Source organism: Danio rerio, chromosome 7 (genome assembly GCF_049306965.1).
Source record: "Danio rerio strain Tuebingen ecotype United States chromosome 7, GRCz12tu, whole genome shotgun sequence".
Lineage (NCBI taxonomy): Eukaryota > Metazoa > Chordata > Actinopteri > Cypriniformes > Danionidae > Danio > Danio rerio.
In genome coordinates, this window is record NC_133182.1 from 5,120,634 (window position 1) to 5,138,384 (window position 17,751).

At 39.0% G+C, this 17,751-nt stretch overlaps 1 protein-coding gene across 15 annotated transcripts in view; it reads right to left on the reverse strand.

Annotated features, from left to right (window-relative positions):
• arhgef11 (Rho guanine nucleotide exchange factor (GEF) 11) overlaps positions 1 to 17,751 on the reverse strand; it is a 106,882-nt gene that overhangs the window by 6,948 nt on the left and 82,183 nt on the right. For 5 of the 15 annotated variants that reach the window (XM_073906863.1, XM_073906859.1, XM_073906858.1 and 2 more), the window contains 9 exon segments: positions 16,813 to 16,888; positions 15,153 to 15,323; positions 12,771 to 12,852; positions 12,548 to 12,619; positions 10,905 to 10,951; positions 7,697 to 7,852; positions 5,676 to 5,906; positions 3,754 to 3,828; positions 444 to 733 (listed from right to left, as the gene is read on the reverse strand). In XM_073906863.1, coding sequence (XP_073762964.1) covers positions 444 to 733; positions 3,754 to 3,828; positions 5,676 to 5,906; positions 7,697 to 7,852; positions 10,905 to 10,951; positions 12,548 to 12,619; positions 12,771 to 12,852; positions 15,153 to 15,323; positions 16,813 to 16,888 — 1,200 coding nt within the window. 15 annotated transcript variants of the gene reach the window in all.

The window sequence follows — 17,751 nt, forward strand, 5'->3', positions numbered from 1 at the left end:
TAATTTCATTTCGTTTAATGAAATTAAATAAACCTTTTTGATAAATTTCTTGCAATTATTTTGGTATAAAACAGCCAAAAATTACTACAAATGCAAAATAGTTTTAAAATGTTTTATAAAATGTGTTCAAAATATTGCTATGACAAATTTATTTTGTATAAATTTATAACTAATTTAAACACTCATTAAATAATCATTATAATAATTGATATATTATTAAATAACTTTTGCAAGCATACAGATAAACACATACACAACACATACATTTCTGAGCCCAGAGAGGCGCCGAATCGAGTGTAAAACAGCTTCAGCTTCTTAATGCAGACTGTAATTCAGTATTTCCTCCTTTTGTTTTGAAGTCAACAAGACAATATGCTCAAGTCCTGACAGGCCTGTGTGTGTGTGTGTGTGTGTGTGTGTGTGTGTGTGTGTGTGTGTTTTACCCTCAGGTGCTGCAGTTTCTTCATCAGCTCCTCCATAGTGTTGAAGATCTCATCCACATTTTTGATCACATGACGCTGGACGCTGCTCTGTGATTGGCTGAGGCCTGGTCTGTGACCCTGGCTCTCGATCAGTGATTGGTCAGTTGGCGATAGACAGGGCGTGTCCTGCTCCTCCTCCTCATTGATAAAAGATGACGAAAACACAGAGTGATGAAGATCTTTGAGCTCGTCTGTGGTGCTCTCGTCTGAAACACCCTGATCCGTCGACATCACCAGATAGAACAGGTTTCCTACAAACACAACAGCATGTTCATTTATGCTCGTTTATAGTAAATTGCATAATTATATTTTAAAAGGATAGGTAACACTTTACAATAAGGTTCATTAGTTAGTGCACTTACACATGTACAGCATTTATTAATCATAATTGAACATTTACTAATGCATTATTAACATCCGAGTCCATGCTTGTTTACATTAGTTAATGCACCGTGAGTTAACATGAACTAACAATGAACAACTGTATTTTCATTAAGTAACGTTAGCTAACATGAACAAATACAGTAGTAAATGTATTGTTCATTGTTTGTTCATGTTAGTAAATGCATTAATTAACATTAACTATTGAACCTTATTGTAAAGTGTGACCAAAGGATAATTACGCTTCCTCTTTAAGATGGTGAAAAGTTTAAGAATAAAAGTTTAAGCACTATTTTCTACAAATTTTTATGAAAAAAAAAAATTTAAGTAATATATCAGGATAATTTACATCTTATTAGAATTTATAATGTTTCCTTACAAGCAGCACTAATTTACATAAGATGTCATAATTAGATTTACAATAATAATAATTACGCTTTGTCTAATATGGTGGAAAGTTTAAGAAGAAAAATAAGCACCAGAGCAACATCAATTTAATATGTTCATTTAAATAAAATAAAAAAAACCCAGCAATATTATATTAAAAACATATAAGTAGAACTAACCAATCTGCTTCACACCTTGTATGGAATATACACATTTCAATAATAACCAGTGGTGGAAAGAGAACTGAACAATCATACTCCAGTAAAAGTACCATCACTTCTGTTTAAATGTAGTGCAAGTAGAGTGAAAGTATCTGTTGTATCTGTTGTGTTTGTTACTCAAAAAAGTACTGAAGAGTAGTGAGTAGTGAGTATTACGCTGTAAAAAGCTGATGTGTTTACATGTAACTTGTGGATGTGTGTAAACGTAACATTCTGTAGTGCATTAATTACTACTCAGCAGACACACAACGTCATAAGACGTTAATATTAGGTTCGATTTAGGTCGTGATGTCAGGTGACCAAAATTCTACATCTAGCCAGTGTCCGAGGACAACGATTTTTTGATGCCCAATAACTACGTTAAATGACGTTGATATTTGGTTGAGGCGAGGCAGTGGCGCAGTAGGTAGTGCTGTCGCCTCACAGCAAGAAGGTCGCTGGGTCGAACCTCAGCTCAGTTGGCGTTTCTGTGTGGAGTTTGCATGTTCTCCCTGCCTTCCTGTGGGTTTCCTCCGGGAGCTCCGGTTTCCCCCACAGTCCAAAGACATGCGGTACAGGTGAATTGGGTAGGCTAAATTGTCCGTAGTGTATGAGTGTGTGTGAATGTGTGTGGATGTTTCCCAGAGATGGGTTGCGGCTGGAAGGGCATCCGCTGCGTAAAAACTTGCTGGATAAGTTGGTGGTTCATCCCGCTGTGGCGACCCCAGATTAATAAAGGGACCAAGCCGACAAGAAAATAAATGAATGAATAAATGATATTTGGTTGATTTTAGGTTGTGTTGGAAAGTGACCAAAATCCAACGTCGAGCCAACATCTTAAACCAGCTGACGTGAAATACTAACATTTATTCATCAGGTATGGCAACCAAAATCCAACATCTGATAAATGTCAAAAGTGGTAACGTCCACACAACGTCAAGCTGTAAAATCATTAGCTGTTTTTGGTTGATTTTAAGTTGGGTGTTGAACCTTGACATCGGCCTGACGATTCTCCGATTTTCATTTCCAAACAAAATGCAACAAAACAGCACTCAAATATTTGAGTGAGAAGGAATTTGAATGAGGAGGTTTGCTGAAGATGCAGCTGTCGTGCAGTGAAGGGTTTGCGTATTTAATAAACTACGGCAGTTTGCGTTCACTGAACAGTAAGATTGACTAAGAAATCCATATGAAACAGCTCCCTAAAGTCACGTCTCGCTTTTAGTTTCGGGTTCAGGTGCACTTTGCACTCACACACAAGTGTACCGCGCCAAAGCCCAAGTCAAAGAGCTTAGAATGACCAAGAGGCGACACTCTAGTGTAATTTGGGAAACAGCCACTAGAGGGCGCGGCGGCCATTTTGGAATGAAAACTCCAATAGAACAACAGCATATTATAAGTCTGTAAAATAAACAATTAAAAGTGCTGATGATTGTGATAGTAAGTGTTGTATTGTCACCTTTCAGGTTGTATCTCAGCTTTAATAAGCGTTTTAAATAGATAAATAAAAAACAAAGCAGCTGCTTGCCATCGCGAAATTAATAAGATCCAATGGACGGCCGATCACTTTCACTCCAACTGGCGGAATACGGGGCTGTTGCTGGGCGCTGCTGTTGCAATGGAATGTTCTATTGAGTGTCGCCTCTTGGTCATTCTAAGCTCTTTGCCCAAGTGAACCGTGCCTGAGCCCGATTCAGCGCACTCACACTTCTCAAACGATCCGGAAAACATGTCTGGTCACGGTTCGGGAAGCATAGTGTGAGTACGCCTTTAGCTGCACACACTTTGAAACATTTTATTGATCAAGTTTAAGAGTCTCTGTAACACTCATGTGTATTTTATCATAAGGAGATCAGACATTGTTTTAATATTTTAGTTTTTGACTATTAAAACTATTCACCTTTGTAATGTTGGTAAACTAAAATGAAGTGGTTAAATAAAAAATCCTAATATTCCTAAATGCATTAATAAAAATATTCAATAATTCCAGACATCGAATGTTATGAAACATGATGTCGTGATCATTTATTTAGCAATATCGCCCAGCCCTAATATAAATATATTAAAATGTATTTAAGATTCTGAGTTGACAAAGATTGTCCAGCACATTTCTCCACAGGAAACTGAAAGCCCGAGAGCAGAACACCAGAGAGAGAGAGAGAGACATGAACTCTGTCCAGATGATTGAGGAGCGCTTCCCCAAACGGCAGGAGAGAAACAGACTGAGCGTCCACTCCACTGCGTTCAGGAAAGCGTCCCAGAATGCATCTGTCAGGAGCGCTGAGAAATAAATGAAGCCCCACCTCCGTCCTCAGACGATTGGCTGGCGGTGACATCATCGGTGATGTCATCAGGAAGAGAACAGCCCACACCCACAGCTGTGTGTGAAGGACAGGAGGAAGAAGACGACATGTGTGTGTGTGTGAGAGAGAGAAAGACACATGAAAGATGTAGAAGGTGATGTGTGTGTGATAGAGAGAGTGTGTGTGTTAGACAGGTTGAAGATAAATGTGTGTGTGTGTGTGTGCGTGAGAGAGAGAAAGACACATGAAAGATGTAGAAGGTGATGTGTGTGTGATAGAAAGAGAGTGTGTGATAAAGAGAGAGAGAGAGAGAGTGTGTGTGTGTTAGACAGGTTGAAGATAAATGTGTGTGTGTGTGTGTGTAAGAGGCAGAGAGAAAGTGAAAGACAGGTGAAAGACGTGCATGTGTGTCAGTGTGTGTGTGTGTGTGTGTGTGTGTGTGTGTGTGTGTGTGTGTAAGAGACAGGATGAGGATGATGTATGTGTTTGTGTGTGTTATGTGTGTGCGCGGGAAATGGTGTGAGGTGCATTTATATATGGTGTGTAATTACAAACAGACACGTACAAGAAGCCACAAAAGCAGAAGTGTGTGTGTGTGTGTGTGTGAGAAAAAGAGAGAGAGAGAGAGAATGCATGTGAGAGTGTGAGTGTGTGAGAGAGAAAAGAGATATAGTGTATGTTAGAGAGAGAGAGAGAGAGAGAGAGATGAGAGTGTGTTAAATCATATCAGCTTGATCACAGTGAGCTCTGAGCACATGCAGAAACACAGAGAGAAACAGAGAAAACACACACACACACACACTTCAGAAACACAGTTAGAGCAACAGCAGCTGAAGAACAGCATCATCATCATCATCATCATCATCATCATTTACTAACTCATTCAGCAGACGCTTTTATGCAAAGCCGCTTACAGAAGAAGAATGCTAACTCTTAGCTGATGTTGTGGCTAATAAGACATTAACAGGGTGTAATTGCTTTATTAAACGAAGTTCATAACTAATAAACGTCTGTTATTATACTTTTATAACTTTAACTAGACTTCATGAGAGGGTGGGGCAGAGTAGCTCCTCCCCTTTTAAAAAGCAGCCAATAGCAGTTTGATTTTGATCACAGCTCTGCCAGTGAGAGTGGTTGAGCTCAAGCGCATCGAATAAAAACAAACAAGCATCTTAAAAGGGGCGGGGCATGTCAGACACTATAGAGCATTTGATTGGCCAAGATTTGATGAGAAACTGACGAATGAGGTGACGTGAAAAAAGCAAACATAGATCCATTTATGCCTCATTCACACTAGCAGCGGCTTTGTAGCTGCCTGACTCTCTGAGTGGCGACCTTCTGCAAACGCAGGTCTGTGTGTAGGTGGTATACAGCATGGAGAATACAACAGGTCTCTGACCAAGCTTAGGATAACGTGACCTCTACAGGTGGTCCTATTGGCTGTCGATCAAGAAATTCACTCTTCATTTGCATAAAGTTGAAGGATTCTCAACATTGTCACAACACTCGACCTGTTCGCCAAAAGTTGCTGTCAAACGACGGAAGTCGCTCACTCTCTGTTGATATGAATGGTCACTTGCCTGCTGCAAGTCGCTCGTAGTGTGAATGAGGCTGGCGGAAGTGACAAACTACCAGCTTTACATGTTTATATCAGTTTTAAAGCATGCATTTTGCCACTGTTTTGTACTGCGCTAGCTTATAGATATGCTCTAAGACTAACATGTTTATACTAATAAACGTTATTTTATCTTCACTGGACATTTAAAGCGCTGACTAACGTTTGCTGTGCGTATAATTCTTTAGTTTGCACCTGACGTTCCCCGCATCTATAATATGAATAACTCTACTCTGTTTCAGTGATGACGATGACGCTGCTGATTATCATATGTTATAGATCTGATCTGGTATTGTTCAGCGTTTACCTTTCCTCACCACCTGAACAGCAGGCTGCAGCACCTCCAGAGGCGGAGCTTCCACAGGCTCCTCCTCCCATTGGCTAGAACTTTCGCTGGGGGCAGGATCAGATGACTCATTTCCCGGTCTGTCTGTGAACGGACTCCTCTCATTGGCTGTTTCGTTAGTGGGCGTGTCATCTGAATCTTGACTCCACCCATCCTCCAGGTCTCGGAAGATCAGCTGCCGCAGAGTTTCCACTGAAGCAAAAGAAAAATTAAAACTCATGCAACCCATTTCTGGCTGAAAGCATAAACTTTAATTTGTAGAGGTGTAAACCTACACTAGTCTCACGGTTCGGTTCGGTTACGATTATCATGCCATCGATTCGGTTCAATTCGATATCTCGGTGCATTGACGATGCTTTCCATACACAGTTTTATATTTTCTTCACAGCAGCATTTCTTGTATTAAATGTATGAATATATTTATATTTATATACTATTTGTAATACAATTTTGTCGTTTAATACAAACAGTCAGATTTATAAACTGTAACTTTAAACAAAACAAGCATTTAGCAAATAATATAAACAAATATAAACATCCAGCTCAATTTCTGATCCTTGTCTAGTTCTCTTACACCTCTTTGATTGGTCACACCCTCAAAAAAAAAACCGTTGCGATTGGCTCTTGCCCGCTGCGCTCTTCACAGATGAGTGAGAAGCGGCAGGCGGCAGCGGCGATCTCACAGCTCATGTATGATAGACACGATGGAGAAAACTCTGCAGACACGCGCTCGTTTCTTTATCCAGAAGTAACGCTGTAAAACAGCCGAGAGGAGAAGTAAAGCCACGCCAGCAGGTCAAATGGGCCACTGTGTGTGTGTGTGTGTGTATATATGTGTGTGTGTGAGACTGAGAGCGAGAGAAAGAGAGAGAGAAATGGAGTAGGCTACTTTCATTCTCTCGATCTCAGTGAAATAGGGGCTATTGTTGTATATGTCAGTGAAAGACTGATCCAGCAAACACACACAGTGAAATTGTGCACAGTTTATGAGTTTTAAGTAGTTAAAGTGCTGTAAATACTCGCGATCGCCTCTTCGCGACAGAGTGCATATGAGGTAAATGACGTCAGTAATAACCGGTTATGATTATTACTGAACCGATATTGAATTGTCCGTGTCTGCATCGCGGTGCACCGAAGAAACGATTAATTTTGACACCCCTATTAATTTGTATTTAGCATCTGAATTTAAGATATTAAAAACTGAATTGACTAATGAATTATATTAGTATATTTATAGCTTAATTAGACGAGAGACAAGATTAGACGAGACATGAGTTTGGGTTCACGAGAATGAGATGAGACCAGATTTTTAACGAATTTCTTTTTTATTTTTAATAATTTTTAATAATTTCTTCAATGAAGAAATCTATTAATCTAAATGTATTTTATTTTAATTTTATAAATGTACTAAATTTAATTTTTTGCAGAAGAGGACATGAAAACACTGCAAAATATTTAGCTAATATATGAATAGAAAATAGTCTTATGTATATTTTTTTGGAAAAAAGATTTATTTTTGGCCTTTATTAAGTGGATAGCACAGTATTTCCGACAGGAAGCAAAGTGGGAGAGAGGGAGGGAGAGAGAGAGAGAGAGAGAGAGAGAGAGAGAGGAGGGGGGGGGTGAGATGAGAAATGTCCTCAAGCCGGGATTCTACTGCTTTATATGTTAGCGCACTAACCACTAGGCTATTGCCCCGACTTTTATTTTATTTGTTAGCAAAATATTTGCTAATATATAAATGGAAAATATATTTTATTTAACTGAAAAAATTAATAAATAAATAAATAAAATCACAAAATGCAAAACAGTTTTGTTGGTTTTTTAAAAAAATGTAATGAATGTTATTTTATTGCTATTTCAATGAATTGTATGCCATAAAGGACATGCAAAAAATGCAAAATATTTAGCTATAATCTCTACTGACTGACTTCACATGAGAAATCAAACTCCTTTCCACAATCTGAACGAGGATCTCTCACCGTCCTGGAGAGCAGATTCAGCCACTCCAGCTTTGTTTTTCTGGCCCGCGTCTGGATCTTCATCCGGACACTCTTCAGCTGCATCAGCCGGTGTGACGACAGGAGAGAGAACCATCTCATCCTCTCTGTCTGGATACATGCGGGATTCAGAGCCTTCTGGAGGAGAGAAACACACACAGCAGCAGCAGCAGCAGTCAATTAGATCTGTTTGTTTATATATATCACAGCAAGATCTATAAACAGCTGAATTATATATTGACCTTAAAATGGTTTTACTTTAAAAACTGCCTTAATTCTAGCCAAAATAAAACAAATAAGACTTTCTCCAGAAGAAAAAAATATTATCAGACATACTGTGAACATTTCCTTGCTCTGTTAAACATCATTAGGGAAATATTTGATTTGAGGGTAAATTATTGTGACCTTAACTGTACATAAACGCATTACATGATAAGAACAACTTCACATTTCAATAAGAAATGATACACAAACAAATATACATGAACATAAATAAATAAAATCCGCAAACAAAAGCATTTAGCGGAAATTAAAAGACTTCTCGCAGTTCTGCAGGTTAAAACAAACAACAATTGTAAAATATAGTATGTTGAAGAATGCTGGAAACCTTTAATCATTGACTTCCACAGTTTTTGTTTTTCATATTAAGGGTTTCTACAGGTTTCGAAGAGTCAAATTAAAGATTAAGACATTTTAAAGACTATTATGACGTGCAGACTGGACGCCTGTACCAGAGTGTGTCTTATTACGTCTTATGCCTAGTTTAGACTGCGTGATTTTAGCCCCGATTTCGGCTCGCCGACAGGTTTTGAGAAATCGCCGACAAATGCCTGAAATCACAGGCAAATCGCTGCTCGTGCACGTGAGTGACAATCACAAAGTATGAACTATCAACGACGCAATCTGAGAGAATCGCCGATGAGTCGCCGATGCCTGTGAGATATTTGGCGTGCTGAATATCTGGAGCTGTCGGCGATTCAAATCATACCGTGTGAATTGAGTTTTGACTGAAAATAACATCAGCGATCGCCTACAGCCAATGAGAGAGCGGCATTCACTTGTCTGTGTGTGTGTGTGTGTGTAACTGCTGCAGGTCAGCGGGAGGCTGGGGGAGAAGTTAAAAGCGCTCATTTTCGGTTTATTTGGACCCACGAAATGGAGGGAAAACTAGTGGAGGTTTGACAGGACTCAGGAGCAACTGTGTCTGTTTGACGTTTCATACAGAAAGAAATTAGTTTATTATCAACGTTAAGGAGAAATGGCTAATTCCCTTTAAACCCAGGTGAGCAAACATGTACATGTTCTACCCCATTAAAGGCTTCTTTCTCATTATGTAGTTAATAACAAAAGATATACTACCTGTTTTTGGCTGTGAGACGTAGTTTGGACGAAGTTGTCGGCGATTCTCCCTATAGTAAAGTCATGCAGTGGGAAACCCCCTGTCACCGATCCATCTTGCAGTGTAAACAAAGCAGCGACGAAACGCTAGCCCAGATAGTCAAGCAGTGTGAAAACATCTGTGACACGACTATTTTTGAAAATCATGCAGTCTGAACTCGGCATTACAGTGTGTTGCATTAATGCATGAGTAAAGCTTGGTTCAAACCAATCAGCGCGCTCCATTGTGCAACTTCATTAATATTCATTAGTGTCACAGTGTTTTCACGACAGAGACGCCACGTTGTGTTGGCAAAACAAGCGTGAAGTGTTGCTTTTATAGTTTGCTGCAGTTAAGTTTTGTTTTCATTTTCTCTCTGTGAGAGCTCAGAGTCACGTGTGGATTAACAGTGTACGCGACGCTCGACAACAATAACTTACGTGTCTAAGGAGGAACATCGTTTACCTGAGAGCTGTTCTCATATGCAAACTCTAAGATCGGATTCGCTTGTAGTCTTCTCTTGATAAAGACGCGGCTCTAGTTGTTGTTGATTGTCCTGTCTCTACAGATTTGGTAAGTGAGCGACCAGTGCTCTTTGTTTATTCAGTTTGTTCATATCGAACTAAGTTAACTATTGCACCGAGTGTAAACATGTTAGCACCACAACCAAACTTTAACCTCGTGTAGGGTTTTCACCGGATTTTGTGACTGGAATAACACACGCGGCTTTCTGACGCTACCTGCCGTGTGCATCTAAGTTTCCGGGAAATGCTGAGTTTCTTTTTTCTCTCATTCGCCGTGCGATATCAAACATTGCATGAAAAATACACACTTACAGCAGTTCCTCGAATCAAATATCTCGTTTGTCGCGAGGGGCATGAATGAATTCCCTGAATTAAAGAGCCAAACTGCAGTTAAAGTCCACCATTTAATAATTTGGCAAATAATTCGACTACAGATATCCATGTACACAAAGTCACTTTGTCCACTGTGTTTGTGTATTTTGGCTCTAAAACTCAGCGTGCCCAAATAGACACTCCCACACCATCCCACTTTTCTTCCTCCGACACTCCCCCCTAAACAGAGCTGGACACGCCCACTGTTCTGACTTTTTCCAAAGTAGAGGTGTGAAAACACCCTGCTGAAACGAGGGGGTTTCATGGCCCTTTAAATAGACGGTTCAACAGACCAGCTGAGAGCAGGTCTATAGTCCAGCGCAGAGCATGTCAGCTGTGCGCCTCGCTTACACATTACTGAATACACGCAGGACGTGCAGCAATGTATGTTCTTAACTGTTTGTTCTTATTTGTTTTGTTTTATTTATTTTTACTGTCTGTTTAGAGCAATGTTGTAGCACCTTTTTTGCCCAAGACAAATTTCCTCTCGGGGACAAATAAAGTTTATCCTATCCTATCAATACGCAAACATCTTTACAAATGAAAAATAATTAAAGGATTAAAATATTGTAAAAATTATTATTTTCTACAAAAATATAAAAACCACTGCCTTCATGCTTCCATGTCTAGGATCCTTTTCAGTTTATTCATGACAATTTGCTTTTGTATAATGTTATTATTATTAGCAGTATTATTTATTATATCCATATTTATATTTGTTTTATTAAAAACAAGCTTAGATTTGCCCACCTATCGAATTTAGACCATATGGGGCACAGCATGTGTATTAGGTATTTGTTGTTATTTGTTGTTATAGTTTAACATGCTATGTTAAACTAACACAAACACACACACGCGCACACAGACACACGCACAATGCATTTTTAATCTGCTGATATCGGTTCATGACTCTTACCTGACTGATCGGCAGATAATCTCACACCCGCACCTGGAGACCTGAAACTGAGCACACATATGACACAATTAAAATTAAATAAAATAATTCATAAATATAATAAAATAACTGATTAACTTATTACATTAATGCAATTATTTAGTAAATATTATTTAATTAAATGTAGTGCTCAGCATAAATGAGTGCACCCTTCACAGATCTCTCTTTTTGTGTTTGACATGTCTTTATTAAGTTTTTTTAAGGTTTTGCAATAAATCCAACCCCAATACCCAAAACTTACCCCAGACAGGTTTAGGGAACAAAATGTTTTAATTAATTAATTATTGAATAAATAAATAAACAATAATAATAATAATAAATAAAAGAAAAGAAAAAGAAATCTGACGGTGTGGTGATGCAGTTGGTAGTTCGCAGGTTCGAGCCTTGGCTGGGCCAGTTGCAATTTCTTTGTGGAGTTTGCATGTTCTCCCCCTGTTAGTGTGGGTTTCCTTCAGGTGCTCCAGTATCCCCCCACAAGTCCAAAGACATGTAGTATAGGTGAATTGGGTAAGCTAAATTGGCCTTAGAGTATGTGTGTGAATTGGTGTTTCCCAGTGATGGGTTGCAGCTGAAAGGGCATCGGCTGTGTAAAACATATGCTGGAATAGTTGGCGGTTCATTCCACTGTGGCAACCCCAAAAAATAAAGGGACTAAGCCAAAAAGAAAATGAATGGATAAAAAAAAAAGAAATGTAATCAAACACCAGTTCACGTTCCACAACTGTAAAGCTTCTTCAATATCTCAATTTGTCACAGAGTTCAAAAACACCTCACAGATATCACAAAACTCAGAGGACCTTTTCCTCATTATATATGTAAGCTTTTCAAGAGCCAAACATGCAGATCCCTCTTTTTAATTATAATTTTCAACAGTATGCTTAACAATCATATAGTTGTGCATATACACGAGATTGGCCAGTACCAAAGCCAAAACTGGGGCTAATCTAACAGCAAAACTTGAGATGAGGGTGCAGAAATTACCACACGCAAATGAATATGTCTGGAAAAAATATTAAATGCAATTAATAAGCAGAAAAATCAACAGAATTTTTTTTAATTTATTTGTTAGCTAGTCAATTTTGTTTTGCAATAACTCATTTAAATGTATTATATTTCCATTTCTAACGATGTTCGTTGACCCTTTATTTTAATGAGCATTCATTCATTCATTCTCCTTCAGCTTAGTCCCTTTATTCATCAGGGGTCGCCACAGTGGAATGAACCACCAACTTATCCAGCATATGTTTTATGCAGGGGATGCCCTTTTAGCTGCAACCCATCATTGGGAATCACCCATATGCTCATTCACACACATACACTAGGTACAATTTAGCCTACCCAACACCTCTATGGCACATGTGTTTGGACTGCGGGGGAAACCAGAGCACCCTTAGGAAACCTGGGGAGAACATGCAAACTCCACACAGAAATGTCAACTGACCCAGCCGAGGCTCAAACCAGCGACCTCTTTGCTGTGAGGCTAACCATTGTGTCTCCCTATTATAGATTATACCGGTTTAAAAAACACACATATATCTAATCTATATTCATTGAAAAATGTATAAAAGTATTGATTTTCATTATATATATATATGTGTGGCTACCGTGGTGTGTTTGGTTTGGTTGATCCTCCTTGAGCGGCTGCAGAGATTGTCTTTTCCAGCTGGTCTTTCCAACTATAACAAACAACAACAAAACACTGATCAATTACAAAACGTCAAGTTTGCAGACAAAATATCCCCCTTTGAAATGAGCAGGATTAAATAAAGTGCCCTGATAGGCTGCAGGTGCTGTCAATCAAACCGAAGCAGCCAATGGGAGACTCACGTGTTTTTCTCCAGTAACGTTCCGGCCACCAGCTCATAGATCTGCCTCTCGGATGTGCTGATCACATACAGCGCTTTATTGTCTGCAAATGAAGGAGGAAAGTTGTTTAAAGGGCGTCTATTATGCAGAAATCACTTTAATAATGGGTTTAAACACAGTTGTGTGAAGCAGAGTGAGAATATATCCAGCCTCTAATGGTCAAAAGTCAATCTATTTTTTATAATCACACTTGATAAACCAGTCTGCAGACACACTTTAAACGGCTTCGTACGAGGATGAACGCCCCGCCCACTAGACCATCTTGACCAGCACAGGCTTCCAGTATCCACAGTTTCAGGTGCTGCACATCTTGTATCTTCACACATAGACAATTGCCTTCAGATGACCCCAAAAATAAAAGTCTAAGGGGGTCAGATCGGGAGACCCTAGGGGCCACTCAACTGGCCCATGATGACCAATCCCTTTTTCAGGAAACTGTTCATCTAGGAATGCTCGGACCTGACACCCATAATGTGGTGGTGCACCATCTTGCTGGAAAAACTCAGGGAACGTGCCAGCTTCAGTGCATGAAGAGGGAAACACATCATCATGGAGCAATCTCGAATATCCAGTGGCCTTGAGGATTCCATTGATGAGGAATGGCCCCACTATATTTGTAGTCTATGTGAAGATGCAAGATGTGCAGCACCTGAAACTACGCATACTGGAAGCCTGCGCTGGCATTTCTCCTGCTGTGTTGCTATCAGTGTGTGAAGAGTGGGAGAAGAGGCTTGCATTGACAATCCAACACAATGGGCAGCACATAGAACACATTTTATAAGTGGTCAGAAACTTGTAAATAACCAATAAAAGAATAAAGTTACGTTAAAACCAACCACACCATAGTTTTTCCTCCCTGCATTAGAGTGTTTGAGCTGCTGAAGATAACGTCAGCATAGACTTAGAGCAGGGTTTTTCTAAGTCTAAGACAGTGGGCCTCCATTTTGACACAACTTATCCATTGGCGCCCCCCTCCTCCCAAACACACACACACACACACACACACACACACACACACACACACACACACACACACACACACACACACACACACACACACACACACACACACACACACACACACACACACACACACACACACATATATATATACAGTATATATAAAGACACAGACAGATGTCAGACTGTTAACTCACTTTTATCATCATTCGCATGAAAGTGCAATTATTTACAGAGTAATAACAAGTATTTTAATATAACGTTTTTAAAACTAGGATGATGGTTCAATATGAATAGAACAGATCCAAGAACTGTCCATCCCAGTCAAAACAGTCGAAGTTTAGCGGGTCTCATGCTGTCATTAGCCAAAATATCTTGACAAACCACACATAAAGGTCGTGGTTCATCAGCTGGTCCTGTCCATGTAAATCCTAAACTCAAATACTGACCATCATATCATCGTCTTTTGGGTTTAAGCCCTGAACTTGAAGGCTTATTTTACTTTTGCTTTTAGTTTGACGGCAGTCTCCGTGAGGAGCTGCTGTCCGTTAGTTTTGGTTTAGACGGCAGCCTCCGTGAGGAGCTGCCGTCACTGTTATTAATAAATCATTTTAAAACTGCGTCGGTTCTCCGCCTCCTTCTTCCCGGCGGCCAAAGGGCTGTGAACTTCATTACAGCTTTGAATCGGGGGGTCTCAGAAACCGACCCATTGTATTAGCAGGCATATACCTGTACTGGCGGGCTTGCCAAACAGAAGCGAATTCACAGCTATGGCCTTCTGGGTAAAAAAGGTTTTCTTATATTTGACGTATTTTTTTTTTTTTTGCTTTATTTAATTAAAACGTTTAAATATAATAAAAAATACATATAATAATTAAACTTAATAATTATATTTTTATTGTATTATATTTCTTCCCGCGCCTCCCCTGACATGCTCTGGCGCCCCCCAGGGGAGGCGTGCCTCACACTTTGAAAACCCCTGACTTAGAGGATTATAGATGTGGAGTTTTAGATGAAGCACAAATGAACAGCAACAGGAGTCTCTACAGACTGACAGAAGCATGAAGCGCACACACATTTCCACACAGATAACGCTAGTCCTGTTTTGAATCTGCCACTATGCTGACACGCAGGCATTTGTAGCCCCGCCCTCTTTTAAAAAGAGCACAGTCTCATTTGAATTTAAAGCGACAGGCATTAAAACTCCCCAATTTGGCTCCAAGCCTAAAATGGTCCGTTTCAGAGAGTCATTAAACACTTTCTGTGTGCTATTCTGAGCTGAAACTTCACACACACACACACTCTAGGGACACCAGAGGCGTATTTTACATCTGGTAAAAAGGGGTATAATAGGTGTTATTTGAAGGAAAATATGTGTGTGACCTGTGGCGACGGGGCGGACGAGGCAGGAATTGAGGCAAACCACAGGACAGAAGGGTGTTTTGAGGTCTGTAACTCCGCCCAGCGAGCGTGACGGACATCGCAGGATGAGCCTGTCGTCCGGCCCCCGCTGGAGCAAGAGCAGCAGGTCTGAGAGCAGCAGCGCCTGGATCTCTGAAACACATTCACACACAAACACTCATTAAAGGACAAATCAAATCAAACCTGATTATGTTAACTCTCATTGCCAGTTTTGTGCTGAACAATTCATCTGTCACTCAGTAAGAAAAAAATAATAGTTTGTCCTTTAGATTATTTAATCTAAATCTGAAAATGCACTTTCTTTTTGTCTTCAGTTAAATACTCAGATTAGGTCTGAGATTGTTGTTTTGACAACAAACAGTAATGGTGAGCAGGAGGAGTCTGTTAGGTTGTAATAACTCTCCCCAATCTCTTTTGCCAATCTTTCTAAATGAAATGCCTACTTAACTACATCCAATCAGCTCTCAGAAGAAAAAACAAGCCACGCCCACTGTTTTCTAATTTAACATTGTGTCAAGAAACTGCAACACAATACGAAAATAAATAAATAAACGGTCGCAGCTTCCGGTTCATAGACTGAGATCAGTCTCTGTGTGTTTCAGCTTTTAGCTCATCTGTGTGCAAAACAAGTATGTAAGAATTATTTTTTTTAAATGTAAAAAATAAATAAATAAATAAAATAAATAAATAAACACAAGTTTTAAAGGTTTAAGTTACCTTCACAATAAAGATCTGAAAAAACTATTAAGTTTGGTGTGTGTTTGGGCAATATGTTTTTTATATTTTAAACTTGCTTATTTTATGTTTCCTACAACACAAGCTAATTTGTTTGACATAAATGATTATTCATTAAATTACATAGCATAATAAATGACTTTAAATATAAATTATAAAGATAAAAAAATATATCTATGATTTCTAATCTGTTTTTCTACCCTCCTGGTCTTTTTATTAAATGCACTGTAGTCATTTATATCTGTTTGATGTTTTTTTATTTTATTTTTTATTTTCAATAAGTGTTGCTTTTACTATAAATAAATAATATAATGAGTTTTTATAAATCAATTGCATTTTTGATTTAAAGGTTTTTGGATGTATTCAAAGTTTCCTAAAACCATTTTCATTTATTTAACAAACTATATAAAATAACAGAGGATTATAGCCTAGTGGTTAGAGCACCGACATATAGAGCAGTAGCACGTCAGGGCGTCCCAAGTTCGAATCCCGGCTCGAGGACATTTCCCTACCGTACCCTCTTACTCTCGCTCTCTCTTTTCAACTTCGCTTACTGTCTCAATACTGTCCTATCTAATAAAGCCAAAAAGGCCACAAATAAATCTAAAAAAAGAAATAAATTAAAATAAAATAAAACACATTTCAAATGCTAGAAATGTTTATCATTAAATGCTAAATGTACTCAAATCTACAGTTTCTAAAATCATTTTATTTATTTTAGGGAGTAATTAGTCATGTGATCACCTGTGGATGATTATCGTAACCATTATTGTCCCATAATAAAAGCACAGAATCATTTTGGTGGTTAATTGTATTAGTAAGATTGTGTTCTGACAGGTCTGTCTGCATCAAGAAAAGAAAATTAATGAATGAATAAATAAATTACCAATGGCTTTGTCTTTGCCGACTCTCCACGTGAGCGGCCCCTCGTGGACCATCCTCTTGGTGGTGAGATCCAGATTCTGTCAGAGAAATTAACAATGAATCATTGATATTGACTTCTTCTGCAATGCTAAAGCTGGATTTTTGCAATTGTTTAAGAACTTTCAATTCAGTTTCCTATGGGAGAAATGACTAGGAATAATAAACGGCAGAAAATGATCAACCTGCTTGCTAAAATACATGTGATGAGAATGTGGGTGCAATTTGTAATTAAAGACTTTTTGATTAAATGGAGTGCATGAACAGGGACTTCTAATTTTGAGTAATCCTGGTCAGTCTCTCCCGGTGAACTGTCACTATAAACTCACCAAACTCACCACATTTATGGGTAACACTTGATTTTGATGGCCGATTGGAGTATTAGTAGACTGTCTGCTTAATATCTGCTGATACTGCTGCTAAACAGACGTTTACCTGACTATAAGAAACTTTGCAAGTACATGCCAACTTACACTAATTCTAACCCCAACCTAACAGTCTACTTAGTCTAATGAGAATTAGTTGGCATGTAGATGCAGTGCAACTTAAATTCAACAAACAGATCATCAAAATAAAGTGTGACCCATTTAAGTTCTGGTTTCGGTAAACATCAGTGATCTTTACAGCCGGATTGAGATATGAAAAAGTGAGTCTAAGGCCCCGTTTACATTAGTGCGTATTAGTTATAAAACAACGTTTTAGAATGAAAACGATCCGCGTCCACACTCGCGTTTTACCCAGCGTTTCTGAACTGCTCTCCGTCCACACCAAAACGCTGAAAACGCACATCACGTGACCACACAGACACTCTCGGGCAAGCGCTGCAGCATTTCTACCCAGATATGAGCTGTGCTCGGAGTGCTCAAGCATCTCCCGCTGGATCTAATCTCACTATATTTATTAA